This window comes from Microchirus variegatus, assembly GCF_963457635.1.
Source record: "Microchirus variegatus genome assembly, chromosome: 2".
In the NCBI taxonomy this organism is placed as follows: domain Eukaryota; kingdom Metazoa; phylum Chordata; class Actinopteri; order Pleuronectiformes; family Soleidae; genus Microchirus; species Microchirus variegatus.
In genome coordinates, this window is record NC_139803.1 from 20,562,674 (window position 1) to 20,578,326 (window position 15,653).

The window sequence follows — 15,653 nt, forward strand, 5'->3', positions numbered from 1 at the left end:
GGAATTACTTTTACACATACCATCGTAACACACTCAAAATTACTGAAAGCACTTAAAACACATGGTAGATGATGCGTGTAAAATATGATGACAAATCGTTTAACGTGTTCTCATGGCAAGTCGAATTTTTGCGACCAAAAAGCAATCGATTATAACTTTGCAAATCCTGGTCCGATCTGAACTGAACTTGCTCAGATTGATGACAGGCGGGCCCTGAAGACATTTATATGAAAATTTTCAGCGCCTCCTGGTGACAGCAGATAGTCTTACATTTACATTTTTTAATGCTGCTCTAACAGGGATTGCTGTATCCACTTGAAACTGAATATGTGAGACCAGGGACCTCTCCTGAACATATCTATATGAAAATATTTAATTTAAAAAACAGCACCCCCTGGTTGCTGGAGATAACATTACATTTCACACTTCTTTATGCTGCTATAACAGGGATTGCTGTATCCTCCTAATACGTGATATGTGAGACCACAAACCCGCTCTGACCATGTCAGCAAAACAAGACCTCCTGACAGGAAGTGGAACCGCCGAAACAGGAAGTAAAATATAACTTTAACGTAAATTGACCGATCAGCACGGAACTTGATATGTGAGACCACTTCCACAACAGGAAGTGGAACACCCATAACGGGAAGTCAAGCCTAACATTTTCCGATTTTTCCAAAACTTGACATGTGAGACAAGTGAACTTCCCTTCCCTGAACATGTTTACAGACACGCCTTTGACCAACACAAAATCGGCTCGAACCTGTTCAGATTGCTCGTGGTGCTAGTTATTATTATTTTTCCCTGGTATTTAGCTGGTAAATTCATGGTAACACTAAAGTGTTGCTAGGTAATTACCAAGGGTAATAAGATAAGTAAATACAGTGAAACCGTTGCCAAAATACTGGGTAATGCACGGTAATGTACTCGGTAAGTAAAGTAAAACTGTACTGTAAAAGAAAGCCAAGCTTGTTTCCATGTAATTACACACATTTTTAGGGTTAGGTTTGTTAGATTACCCCTTGTAAATGTAAATGTAAATGTACTTTATTTATACAGCCCTTTACAACAATCCTTTCGGTGATCCAAAGTGCTTTACAAGAAATAAATAAATAAAGAGGAAACACATAAAAGTAATTAAAAACAATAAAAACAATAAAATAGTGCAAAATAAAATAAGATAGAATCAGATAAAAGATAAGAAGACAAAAGATAAAAAGTGTCACCATACTACTCGGTATTAAAAGCCATCCTAAATAAATAGGTTTTTAGCCTTGATTTGAAGAGGCCCAGGTCAGAGATAAGACGCATCTCAATAGGGAGTTTATTCCAGAGCCTGGGAGCAGCAACAGCAAAGGCTCGATCACCCCAGTGTTTATATTTTGACCTGGGCACTTCCAGCAACATTTGGTTGTTTGACCTCAGAGCTCTACCCGGATCACGAACAGTTAAAAGCTCAGATAAATAAGATGGGGCAAGATCATGAAGAGCTTTAAAGGCAAACATTAAAAGTTTAAAATCGATTCTAAAAGAGACTGGAAGCCAATGGAGAGAGTGTAGAACAGGGGTGATGTGCTCTCTTCTATTAGTGTTGGTTAAAAGACGGGCAGCAGCGTTTTGAACAAGTTGAAGGCGACTGAGAGAAGTCTGGGAAATGCCAATATACAGTGCATTGCAGTAGTCTAATCTGGAACTGATTAGCGCATGTATGGCTTTCTCAAGGTCGTGACGGCTTAAAAACGCTTTAACTTTGGCCAGCAGACGCAACTGGAAAAAACTAGTCCTGACAACGTTACTAATTTGTTTATCAAACCTCAGATGACTGTCAAAGGTCACTCCCAGATTCCTGATGTTCGGACTGAGTTTTGAGGACAAGGAGCCAAAGCCATCCATCACAGTATCCCCGAACACAATACATTCCGTTTTCTCGTTGTTTAAATTAAGAAAGTTTTGGGCCAACCACTGCTTAATGTCAGCAAGACAGCTAGACAAGGAGGATTGTGCGCTGTTGCTGTTAGGCTTCACTGGCAGGTAGATTTGTAGATCATCTGCATAGCAATGAAAAGATAGGTTGTGCCTGGCTATAATTGACCCAAGTGGCAACATATATAATGAAAAGAGTATGGGGCCAAGAATAGAACCTTGTGGGACTCCACAGGAGAGAGGAGCACTGGAAGAAGACAGATCACCAACCATAACAGAGAAGGTCCTGCAGGACAGGTACGATGTGAACCACCTTAGTGCAGTGCCATGGATGCCAACGTAATTATTTAAACGTGACAGGAGGACTGAGTGGTCCACCGTGTCAAAGGCTGCTGTGAGATCAAGTAGCACTAAGACAACAGGGCTCTTGGCATCCACAGACAGCGCAATATCATTGTGCACTTTTAACAGTGCAGACTCAGTACTGTGACGAGACCTAAAACCAGATTGAAATTTCTCCAGAATAGCGTTGTCTTCCAAAAAGGACTGTAATTGTATAAAAACAACTTTTTCTAAAACCTTGGAGAGAAAGGGCAAATGGGAAACAGGTCTAAAATTAGATAAAACTGAGGGGTCAAGATTAGGCTTTTTAAGAAGAGGCCTGACCACAGCATGTTTAAAAGCAACTGGGACAGTTCCTAATCTAAGGCAGGAGTTGATAAAAATCAGTAGACTGGGCCCCACAGTGTTAAAAGCCATTTGCAGTACTTTGGCAGGGACAATATCCAATGGGCAATTCGTAGGTTTCAAAAATTTCACTACGTTACCGAGAGAGGAGAGAGAAACCACTTCAAACTGGTCTAACACAGCAGAATGGGTTGGGGAGGCAAGCAAATCCTTATTAAAACTCGTGGAGACACCTATACTGGTGTTTTTTCTGACAGAATCAACTTTGTCAACAAAGGAACAGAGAAAATTTTCACAGGCGGCAATTGAGACATCAGTCACAGCAGAAATGCGTGGATTAACAGCAGCATTGATTGTGTCGAATAACACCTTGGGACAATGACTGCTGGCAGAAATAATATTAGAGAGGTACTGAGACTTCGCTTCTCGTACAGCCCTCTGATAGTCACTAAGACAGGTCCTTAACATTTCCAGAGACACATGCAGTTTGTCCTTCTTCCATCTGCGTTCTGCCTGCCTGCAGCGCTGCCTGGCGGCCCGGGTAGTGTCATTCAACCAGGGATCTGTTCTTGGCTTGGCAGATTTTTGCCTAAGAGGGGCAACAGAGTCCAGAATTCGAGTGCAGGTAGAGTGGAAGATGGAAAGGAACTCATTAGGGCAAAACGGGGAAGCCAGACCGTTCAAGGTAAAAAACTGTGAGTCATTGAAGGCAGCAGTGAATTCAACAGCTGTGGAGGAGGTGATGATGCGCCGCCGATGGGATGGAGCAGGAGGTTTACCAATTGCTTGGGGGGCTATTAGTTCAAACACAATAGGGAAATGATCTGAGATTGCAGTCTCAGATATCTCTTTGAGAGAGACTGAGAGCCCAGATGAAATAACAAGGTCCAAGGTGTGCCCAAGATGGTGCGTTGGTTTATCCACGGATTGAATTAAATTAAAAGTTGCCAACAAGCTTTTGAAGTCAGTGGCGAACTGATCAGATGTGCAACAAACATGGACATTAAAATCCCCACAGATCAGAAGTTTATCATATTTTGGGAGAATATCTGCCAGAAACTCAGAAAACTCATGAATAAAGTTCTTATTATATTTTGGAGGGCGATAGACAACAGCACACAACACAGGACTTTCAAACTCCACCACAAACAATTGCAGTTCAAAAGAGGAGTGTGTACCTGTGGGAAGAAGCCGACATTTAAAACTGTCCCTGAACACAGCAGCAAGACCCCCTCCTCGGCCCGAAGCTCGCGGTGAGCTGAAGAAAGAACAGCCGGGTGGGAGGAGCTCAGAGAACGCGCCGTTTTCACCCGTTTTCAGCCAGGTTTCAGTCAGCAGTAAAAAATCCAAGGAATGTGAAGTAAAAAAGTCATTTAGTATGAAAGTCTTATTTACAACGGATCTGGCGTTGATTAACGCCATACGAACCAAACGCCGACCCGTCAGTTGGGATGCCCGGTTTACCGGGCGGAGATTCTCCGGTGCGCATCCCCGTCTGCGGATCCTCACGGGCCGGCGACATGGAACTGGAAGCCCGGCCTCCGGTATAGCCGGCAGCAGGCACCGGTAGGAGTAGATCGCGGAGCCACGAATATCGTAGCCGGCGCAATCCCAGGAGAGATCAGACGGCGGACGGCGAGGGTTGTATGTGAAGGATGAAGCCAGGTAAGCTCTCAACCGGCATAGTACTCCACCTCTCTTTCCCCGTCTTCTACGACGGCTGTTGCGTAGCAACCGAGCAGGTAGACGCCATAGGAAACAGGGTACAGACGCCAGAACCGGTGGCGGTGGCTTCGTCTGACCATTAAAGTCCTGGATCGGTAGTTTGTCCACACAATCGCGGATATTTAAAAGACTCAGGCGATCATACACCAGCAGTGATGACACTTTGTGAGATACAAGCGACAAAAACAGGACAATATACAGAAGTGGTAGCAGAGGTAGACGGCCAGCCTCACACAGCGGCGCCATCTTGTTCACGTCGATGAGGAGAAGCATTGGGTAAATAGCTAGTAATTAGGGGACTGTAGGTACCTGCTTATTACCAGTTTATAACCCAATAATACACTTACATTTACCATAGTTTTGCCATAGTTTAGCTGTACATACCTTCTTATTAACAGCAGTAATAACACGCTATAATTAACTATATAGTTACCAGGTAAATGCCCAGTATTTTGGCAACAGTTTCACTGTATTTACTTTCTTATTACCATTGGTAATTACCTAGTAACACTTTGGTGTTACCATGAATTTACCAGGTAAATACCTGGTAATTAGGGGACTGTAAAAGAAAGCGTTACCCAAAACTCTTCAACTCGTCCGATCTGAACAGAACTTGTGATCATTGATGATGGGCCATTGCTGAAGACGCCTATGCAAAAAACGATCACTTTCAAAACATCGCCTTCTGGTGGTGACAGAAGATATACAAAAACATTTTTTTTTTACGATTTCAGAAATAACTTTTACAGATATTATCGTATCCAACTCAAAATCAGTGAAACCACTCAAAACACATGGTAGATGATGTGTGTTGAATATGATAGTGCATTGTTTAACGGTGTTGCCATGTTCGTGGTGCAAAGTCTGATTTTTGTGACAAAAAGCAAGCCGTTATAACTTCCTTGGATTGATGATCCTCCAGCCCTAATGAAATCTATATGAAAATATTCCATTTCCAAAACAGCACCCCCTGGTGACAACAGAAAGAATTAAATTTGATATTTGAACGAACTTGTCCTAGAGTTTTTGTGTGATCACCTCTGATTTTGAACGAATCGCTTATAATATTGCCATGGAAGGTCCGATCCGAACCAAACTTGCTGTGGTTCATGCTCTATAGTTCCTAAAGACGACTTTGAAAAAACGGTCACATTTGAAAACAGCACCTCCTGGTGGTGAGAGAATTTTAAACAAAAACAAAGTACATTTATGATAATAACTTTGTGAATCCTGTTCCGATTTGAACCAAACTTCCTTGGATTGATGGTAGTTGGACACTGAAGACGTCTAAATATTCAATTTAGAAAACAGCGCCCCCTGGTGACAATTCTTTATGCTGCTATAACGGGTATTGTTTCATCCACCTAATATGTGATAGGTGAGACCACAGAACCGCAAAAGACAACCCCCTGACAGGAAGTGGAACTGCCAAAACAGGAAGTGGAATGTAACTTTGCAGCACATTGCCTGATCTCCACTAAACATGATATGCCAGTCAACGATACTTCGCTGGACACATTAATGGACACTTATTTGACCCAACAGGAAGTCAGCCATTTTAAACAGGAAGTGCCCGCTAACTTTACCATACATTGACCGATCTGCAGGGAACTTGATATGTGAGACCAGGGACCTATCCTGAACATTCAAAAGATGACCTCCCAACAGAAAGTGTAATGCACTAAACAGGAAGTAAAACATTACTTTGCCTCCACAGCCCAACATCCGCATGGACGGCGCTGATAATAACTACTAACGCAAACAGTGAATGAACGAGAGACAAGTTCAGGGCCCAAGTGTCAAGGTGGGCGCACATCGACTTGCTCGCTTCAAGCTCGAACCCGTTAATTAATTTGTCAAAAGAATTCTTACAATTTCAATAGGTCCTTGCACCCTTGTGCGCGAGGTCCCTAAAAACATTCCCCCTTCTGTTTTTTTGACAAATTGCACCCTGTATATACATATATATATACACATGCACTTCTAATGCCTACACTTGTCCAGTAATAAGAAACATGCTGTCTGTGCAGATAGTTAACAGGACTGTGGCTGAAAAAAGAAAGGAAAAAAAAGACCAGAATGAATGAACAGATGAGTGATGAAACAGAGCAAGTACAGCTGGAACGGAAAGGAGACAAACTCCATAGCCAGCAGCTAAAGGTTCATTTTTAGACACACACTCTTCACTGTCCTTTTATGGGTGTTGAAGGGTTGAACATTAGACTGGAGGTGAATTTGCTGTTTTGTTATATGATAAAAATATGTTGAGCAGTATAAGAGAGTCTGTACCCTCCCCCTGCTTCACCACCACAGTCCCCTCCAATGCTGCTGGCTCGTGTTAATGTATTGACTTGCATTATTGATGCAAGGCATTATGATAATGGGTTTGAGAGCAGTGTGGTGGTGGGGCAGTCTGTATGTATGTGTGTGGCTGTTTGAAGGGAGGGAGGGGATAATGGGATAGGGTAACAGAATATGACTGGACACTAAATAGTGAGGAACCATAGTGTCCACTTCTAAACGACATGATTAAAGCAAACGAAAATGAGGAGGTCCCATATTTAAAGAGAGAGAAGGATCCGTCCTCAGTGTCTATCTCATCTCACCTCATCTCTGTTTAAATCTTGGCAGCATCAGAGCATTTGCCGCAGTTGGTGGCCTGATGACGCAGCCCGGAAACTTGATACACTGTGAGAGATAGAACAGAGAGAAAGGTCTACATGGAGACCGCATGCCAAGAGCCTCCTATCTCATGCCATGCACAGTTAAGTTTTATGGAGTTGGACTCAGCATAATAATAACGCAAATGTAAACAATTCCAATTGCAGCTTACTAAAGTATGAATTAATTGCATTGCATTTCCCCGAAAATACCATGAACATCTTTAAGCTTGGATTTTTATTGGACAGAGTAGGAGATTAAAATACAATTTATGGAGATTATTAAATGAATTATATTACATTTTTGAAGGGATCTCTTTGGCTAACATTGTTGTCTCACAGGAAGGAGGTCACTGGTTTGGATCCCAGTTCAAATGAAGGCCTTCCTTTGGTTTGCCTGTTCTCCTACCAGAGTCTAAAAGATGCAGAATGGGGTTAATTGGACATACTAAGCTGATGGTAGGTGTGAGTGATTGGTTCTCCCTCTCTGTTTATCTGCCCCATGATGGACTGGTGACCTGTCCAGGCTGTACCACATATTTTCTCCTTATGTCAGCTCCCTGCGACCCTCATGATAAAGTGGTAGAAAATGTCCTGTTTCCACATCAGGTACCAATGTGGGCATACAGACAAGGGAACGTACGACGTTAGTAAGTCCTGAAGTAAAATCTGTGGGGACCAAGCGTGTCATACTTTTGAACAACACTCATAAGGTCATAAGGCCCTGTGATGCACAACAAACTATACAAATAATGTTTAATCTTGATAAGATGCACTACAAACTACACCGATTACATTTAATCTTGATAAGTTTTACCTTCACAATGAGAGCAGCTCCAAACACCACGAGCAGACAACCATAACCTAAAAAGGGGGATCAGGGACAGAAGGTTGAGGTAATACTCAGAATTCAGACAAGGCAGGTAGGTCAGGACCAGGCAGCATTGGCTACATAAAACAAGTCTGTAGTGGGGAAGGACAATCTGGCATTGAGTGAGGAGTCTTTATTGGAGATGTAGACCAGCTGAGGCAACCAGGTGAGGGGATTTAGCAGACAAGGTGGAAATGGCTGAAAGGCTGGGTGAGGGAGGGCCCATGGAAAAATACTGTTTGGGAGTGAAGTATTGTTTTTACTGGCTCTGTCAATCTAATCAATCTAACCACAGGTTATTTGAATCCTATCCACCTATAATTATCAAAAGGTCTTGAAATATTTTCAAAAACATGCTTGTCAACAATTTAGACACACACACACAGATGCAGCTCTTTCAAATGGCTCTGTTGCATAATTTAGTGTTTCCCAGTTCTATATGCAGCTGAACTACAAATCCATAAAACATGCAATATTGATTATGTTCTCTGCAGACATATATGCCCAAGGAAATCTGGCAGGTACACAAATGATTTATGAATGTCATGAATGTATTTAAGTCACTGCGAGAAAAACATGTTTGTGTAAAACTTGTTATTGATCTTTATTTTGAATTTTCTCATGTAACAACATATCCATTCCATCAGAGGAAAAAGTCTTTAAGAATTCCCACGTTAAAATCTTCACGACTCAAAATAATAATGCTGTGATGTGATCTAAGGTATATTACATCAATTAAAAATACTGGGGGGTACATAGAGACAAACAACCACTGTCACTCACACCTACAGTCAATTTAGAGTGTCCAATTTACCTAATCCCCATAGTGCATGTTTTTGGACTGTTGGAGGAAGCAGGAGAACCCAGACAATACCCACGCACACACAGGGAGAACATGCAAACTCCATGCAGAAAAGCCCTTGTTCCAACCGAGGCTTGAACCCAGGCCTTCTTGCTGCAAAGGCAAGAGCGCTAACCACTACACCAACCGTGTGGCCCCAGATAAGTTTAAATGCTAAACTTAGCTGCACTTAACTCCCCGCGACCTTCACTTCACACCAGTGGTTATTATTGGTGAACATTCTATCTCTTCTCGCCACCTTTGAGCAATTAACTAAACAGATCAACTCATCCAATGCATCCGTGACAAACTGTATTCCCTTAATTGCAGCACAAACGTCTTCTGCACAGAGGTTGAGACGGAAAAAATTGAAAGTGCACTCTTTTCAAGAGTCTGTCAATACGTTTTACTAAGATCTACTCGTATCCCGTACACTTAGTTCCGTCTGTACTCGATCCTCGTCATGAACACCATTGCTTGGATGTGGGGACAAAGCAGCGCAGAGAGAAATGATCCAGGCTATGTTGGATATGGCAGGCCTAATAGGAGTGGGAGAAACTCACAACGCAGGAGCAGCATGCAGGAAAAAAAAGGCTTGTCTGTCTGCACCAGATGAGGGACATGTTGTCTGATACAGTGCAGGGTTTCCCCGTGTGGGCCGCCAGACTCATAATGCCCCTCAGCCAGGCTTAGCGTTGATGACTTGGCCAAAACCATTGTAGTTGTACCACTCTTCTAGATTTAAACATACATTTACAGTATATTTGAATGAAAAAAAAAAAAACAGTATGCGGCTGCTGCCGTAGCTGTGGCCGCAGCAGTATCCGCAGCCACCAACAGAATACCACCGTGGTTGTTCTGTACCGGCAACCGCGGCCACTGCCGCCGACAGACTAACCACCGGTGGTTGTTCTGTTCCGGCAACCGCAGTCGTGGCCACCGCCGCCGACAGACAAACCACCGGTGGTTGTAGCTAAACCATGTTGTGTGTGTGTCCTTGACAAGCCTTATAGAAGCAGTTCCTCCTTTTGAAAAAAAACAACCATTTAGTTTCTTCTTCTTTTTCAGGTGAAACTTACTCAGGAAACCGCAGTCACACAGAGAAATGTAAGACCTGCACACAATGCACAGGTCTCCTCCGAATGGCTACACCATGCACGGACTCCAATGACGCTGTCTGTGTGTGCAACTACGGCTACTACTTGAACGAACTGTCGCAGCAGTGTGAACCCTGCACCAAATGTCCAGAGGGCCAGGGGATGTTGTACAGCTGTGGGCTTGATCATGACACTGTGTGCGAGGAGTGCATTGTGGACACATATTCGGACCAGGAAAGCTTTCATGAGCCCTGCATCCCTTGCACCACCTGTGATGACGATGAACTACTGCAGGCCTGTACGTCTGTCACTGATACAGTTTGTAAAGGTAAGACCATGAGCTCATATATTTTCATACTTAAGCATATGTTACAGGTTTCAAGTTTGTGAAACTGAAGCAACAAAAGATTATTGTCTTCAGTGTTCCGCTCTCTCTCCAGTCTGGGAAAACAGAGTTTTGGCGTCAGTAAACAAGAGAGCGAACCACCATCTTTTCCTCTGAATATTGATCTCATTTATTACAAAATTCAACATATTGAATAAACAATAAACATTCCCTCATGTACTCACATTTCACATTTCAATGTCCGTTAGCTGGTCCAAATAACAATACATAACAGTTATCTCTGTTTCAATAGGTGACATTTTCTTTACACACACATGCCAAACATAACCATCTTTGTATGAAAATAAACACCACTCTTGCTTCAGGTGCAACAATCCGCAGCAACTAGGCCTTATTTGTATTATTTAAATAACAGTGTTTTCATACTCATGTACTGTTAAACAAAATAAACAATCTACAATTATATTCATATAATGTATAACAAACCCGCTTTGGTTGTAAATAAATATTTAAATGACCTTAGACTCAGTGACATGAAATATATTACACATAGGGAAAACATTTAATCAACAATTTAATCATGTGCTTAACCACAAACCAGATATAGAATCTACTCCTGCCTAACTTCAGGATAAACATATGTGCAACAACAAGCACTCAACCTCAACAATTCTATCAGAATATGCTGATGAAATAAATAAAACAAAATAATTAATAATGGGGGCGGGGACACCTGCACAGAAAGTTACACCTACACCGCCACACACACACACCAAAACGGTCGCTCGCGCCGTTTTCCCTTTTTTTCTCTCTAACTCGCGATTAGAAACGTGGCTCTAAAACCCGTTTTTTTCACCTCAAGAATCCGACTTCGGACCGTTCACAGATATAACACACAGTTTCACAGTATAGGAGAACCCACTTTTAAACTTTTACGGAGTACTGACCTGGGAAAACAGAGTTTTGGCGTCAGTAAACAAGAGAGCGAACCACCATCTTTTCCTCTGAATATTGATCTGAGGGCAGAGGGCGGTGTCCCTCACCTTTGAGGTCCGGGGTGAACGGGCACCCATACTTTGGTTCCGCCTCCTTTTCCTTGGTTCCCCAGCGGTTTATCTCCCGCAATAATTAATAAAATATTGACAAAATTAAATTGACATTGAGCTGGTTATTGCCGGCACTAATAAAATAATATGTAATATTAAACTCATGTAAACAACAGACCTGGACGGTGTGAAACAAAAGATGACTAAGTATACTCACATTCAGGTGTACCACACATACATCATGGGTTGCAACCTACTGAAAGTTTCCAAAACAGCCAAGCTGCACTGGCACCTGGTGTTAACGTAGGGGGGATGGGTGGATGGGGGATGATTTCCCCCCCTCCGCAGTGTTGTCGTTAAATACACCTGACGAGAACCAGATATTTTAGACATTTCCCTGGCAATTGTTGGAGATTAACCCACATTTTTAGGATTGTTAAATCTTTTTAACTGATCTACAGTTCGGCTTTGTTTGGCTTGATTCTTGTGTTGGATGTCTTGCTCACCTCTTCCTGTGATGGCGCTCTGACCAATCAGTCATGCATAGTATTGCCTCATCTCATTTGAAACCTACTAAAAAAAGTACCTGATACCAGGTACTATCCTATTGGAAAGGTAACATAACTGTGCCAAGGCAGGGAGAGTCCATTCGATGGAAACATCCCACCCAGTGAAGTGTGGTTGGTGGCACAAAAGACCAAAACATCAATACAGTAGTTATGTTTACATACGTATCAGCTGCTTAAATTTGTTATTTTCAACTGTGCGTAATTTCACCATGTCTTGGTTCAAGTAAGTGATTGCATAATGCGTATGTGGCCCACCACGGCTTAAGGGTGCACAAATCGGCCCAACGCAAAACGAGTAAAACACGAAAAAATAATAATAATCAAAATGTTCGTTTTTTTTGTTTAGTTTTTTTATTGTGCTGTGAAGTTTCAAAGAAGCCACTACATTATACATTATTAAAACTATAAACTTTGTATTTGAAATAGGGTTGTTTGATCGATATCAATCGATTCCTAGTTAGGTGATGTGGTGATATCACATTCCAGAGCTTTTTGTTGTTTTTTCGGCCAATCAGCTGACGGTCACGGAGAAATAGCATGGCTACTTAATATGCACAGCGCTGACGCAGCAGCTGCTGCAGTGTGTGTGTTCACCATTGAATGAAGATGGACAAGGAAAAACCGTAGAAACACTAAACTGTGGCTGTACTTCTTAACAAAAACAGAGACAGACACAGATCTCACTTCTGCTATGTGAGTGGACTCGTTAGCATTTTAAGCTAGTGATCGTGATTGAATCATATGTGAATAACATAGTCAAAATGTATTAAAATACACAATGCTGTGTAATTAGGTCCACTCTGGAGCAGAGACATGAGCGTAGCTCAAAACAGATGATGGAAATAAGACTACACAAGTGTAAGGACAAGAAATGATAATAGAATAAGCCAGCCCCTTCCTATTGTGAAAGAAATTTCTAGAGTCATCGGTGTTGAGTAAATCACGTCTTTACTGCATGCATGGAGGAGGGACTCTGTCCTATTCTCTGCCTTTCCTCCAGATAGCTCCAACATATATACAGTCACATCAAAGTACCTTACAAACACAATGAAGCATCAAAGTTACAACAAGAAATTACACTTTGTTTATGACCCACCGATGTTAAGCCCAATTTATACTCTGCGTAAAGTGCTCTACATAGGTTAAGCAGAGCCCTCTGCGTCGATGGATAGCCTGTCGGAGAGCCTCTGCGTCGTCTCCGACTGCACAAAATATTTTTTAAGTGTCCGTCACTCCGTCAAGCGACAACGGAGACGGCAAGGGCTGCGATTGGTCCTCAAGGCAGGCCGAGATAATGCTGCTCTGTGCCGGCCACAGTGTGCACCGAGCGTCCACAGAATATTCACATTCAAGAAGCAGAAAATTCATCAAGCTTGTTTTAATCATTAAAAAAAACTTTCAAACTGTTGAATCGATTATCAAAATAGTTCACAATTAATTTATTGACTAATTAAACGTGGATTATGTAATAAATCTAAAGCAACTGGCCATACAATCCTCCTAATATGTCACAGAGGACCAGGAATAATGTTCATATAACATACTGAACTCACCAACAAAACTAGTACAACAAAAATATTTGCATTAAAAAAAATATTTTGCGCACCGCAAAGTTATGTTTTGAAATTATGTTTTGGCATGAGGCGCCACCTACGGTGGTCCACCACCAATCATTGCAGTCAGTAGAGTCTCAGCTGCAGAGCAAGCACTGGTTGCCAGGTACGTCTGAGCTACAATGGCAGAGAAAACAAAACCTAAAAGACCTCGGTATGAATGTCAAAAATGCAATGTCAAAAAGCCTACTGCAAGCGATCAGAACCGACTGATTACCTGATTCTGATCACCGGCTGAGCCTCTCCTCCAGCAGCCGCTGCCTTCACTGCCACAACTAATTTCCAAAACTGAGGGAACAGTTTAGACTTAGACTTAGCCAAATTCGAGTCCTCTTGAGGTCTTTGCATGTATATCGCCATAAACTATATAACGTTATAAAAGGGAAGGCAAAAATTAAGGACAGTTCTGTCAAATATCATGCATAACGTTATTCCCTAGTCAACCGCTAACGTTACCATAAATTATAATACATCTTGATCTTTACTGAGAGAACAGCATTGTGTGTCTTAGAGCCACTCATTTATCATAAAACGCTCGCCATAGTCACTCCTCACTTGTCGCTGAAGGAGGACACACGGCTTTGGCAACCTCGACTCTGGAGGGGAGGGGGGGGAGTGGGAGGCGGTTACGGCTTGCCACAGTGTTTGAGTGTAGTAACCGTTTTTGGCCACATTGTTACAGATGGTCCCTGTAATAATTTATTAATTGAATAATTGTTGCACTCCTATAATTGATTAATCAAGAAAATGATTGGCAGTCAATCAGTAATGAAAATAAGAGTCAATAAAGAAAATAACCATTAGTTGTAGTCCTACAGAAATCTCAGAGAAGGATACCACTCAGAGTTAACTAGTGATGTCAAAATATTATCATATTATTAAATTTTTGGTGAACACACCCTTATGAGATACAGTAGGTTTTTAGCTAAGGATGTTTTACATTATGTATGCACATATGGCATTCTTAAAATTGTTCTGCTGTTGTGTGAAAAATACCTCCTCAGAAATGCAAGATCAGAAATGGATCAACCAAATGCATATAATTTTATTTTCACATTTTAAATATTTACCTTAATTTATTAAGTATTATTAAATATTAATTTTATTAAAATACACAGTACCATGTGGAAAATAGATATATCACAGCAGTGTAGACTAATTTATAAATATATATATATATTAGACTTAGACATATACAGTGTTACAAAGTTTGGGCAGGGCACGCCTGTAAATGTTCATGATTTTCCTTTATAAATCATTGGTTGTTTGAATAAGAAGTTTCAGCTAAATATATCATTGCCCAGAGTTATTTGGGCAAAACAAGGGGTGTTATGCAAGGTGGAAAAAGGAGGATGCACAACATTTTTTCTTTTTGGTGCCTAAACTTATACACATTTCTAATTTTTACAATGACAGTGTGACTTTAATAACAATCTAAAATTGAAAGTTAAAATAAATACAATATTTCATACAAACTTTCAAACTGTCAGGTAAACACATTTGCATTAAAAACAAAACCAACAACAAATGTATTGAACACATATCTCGAAGCAGATCATTTCATCAAGACCAGCCGAGGTAAAGCTGCTCTGTGCCGGGCACTGTGTGCACTGAGCATCCACAGAGGCAGAGCTATTCGCCTCTGACAACGTTGCTGCCAAACTATAAATACGTCTTATCTTAATACACAAACCTCATGTTTGGATTCTAAATGACTAATTTCTCGCCTCAAATGATTTTAAATTTGCGTTTCAGGACACTGAAAAATATTTATTTCAGGTTTATATAAGTTTTATCTGCTGCTGTGATCTGCAAAATGCATTCTGGGATACATGGGTTTACAAGTATGCTCAAGTCACCACCCGAAGCATACTTGGTAAAACGGACAGAGCAAGAACAGCGGGTATGAGAACCGCAAGTAGGCAAGTACGGAGAAGTCCGGACAAGTATGCATATTGAGAAACATTTTGAGAAACCATTGTTAGCTCATCGACCTAAATGCCACACCAAAGGTTGTCTCACTGTCTTCACCGACTCATCCCATCCAAAGACACAAAGAGAACTCTCTCTGTGGGAAGGGTTTAGAGGGAGGTCACATCTCTGAATTTCATTTATGTCATTGCACCCTGTGGGTATCACACAAAACACAAATTCCTTATGACTGGAATCACTGCTCATTCGAATGACCTGATGCCTTGCAGGTCATAGTGATGCTTTTGTGAGATCACAATAAAAGGAGTGTGTTGACTATGCAGTCTGTTGTGGCAGCGGTTTG

General features: G+C 41.5%; 1 protein-coding gene across 1 annotated transcript in view; it reads left to right on the plus strand.

Moving 5' to 3' along the window:
• The window catches only part of ngfrb (nerve growth factor receptor b), a gene marked incomplete at both ends in the record, with an annotated part of 120,677 nt that overhangs the window by 64,376 nt on the left and 40,648 nt on the right, over nucleotides 1–15,653 (plus strand). The window contains one exon of the mRNA XM_083905506.1: nucleotides 9,776–10,132. Coding sequence (XP_083761632.1) covers nucleotides 9,776–10,132 — 357 coding nt within the window. The remainder of the gene's footprint in view (nucleotides 1–9,775; nucleotides 10,133–15,653) is intronic.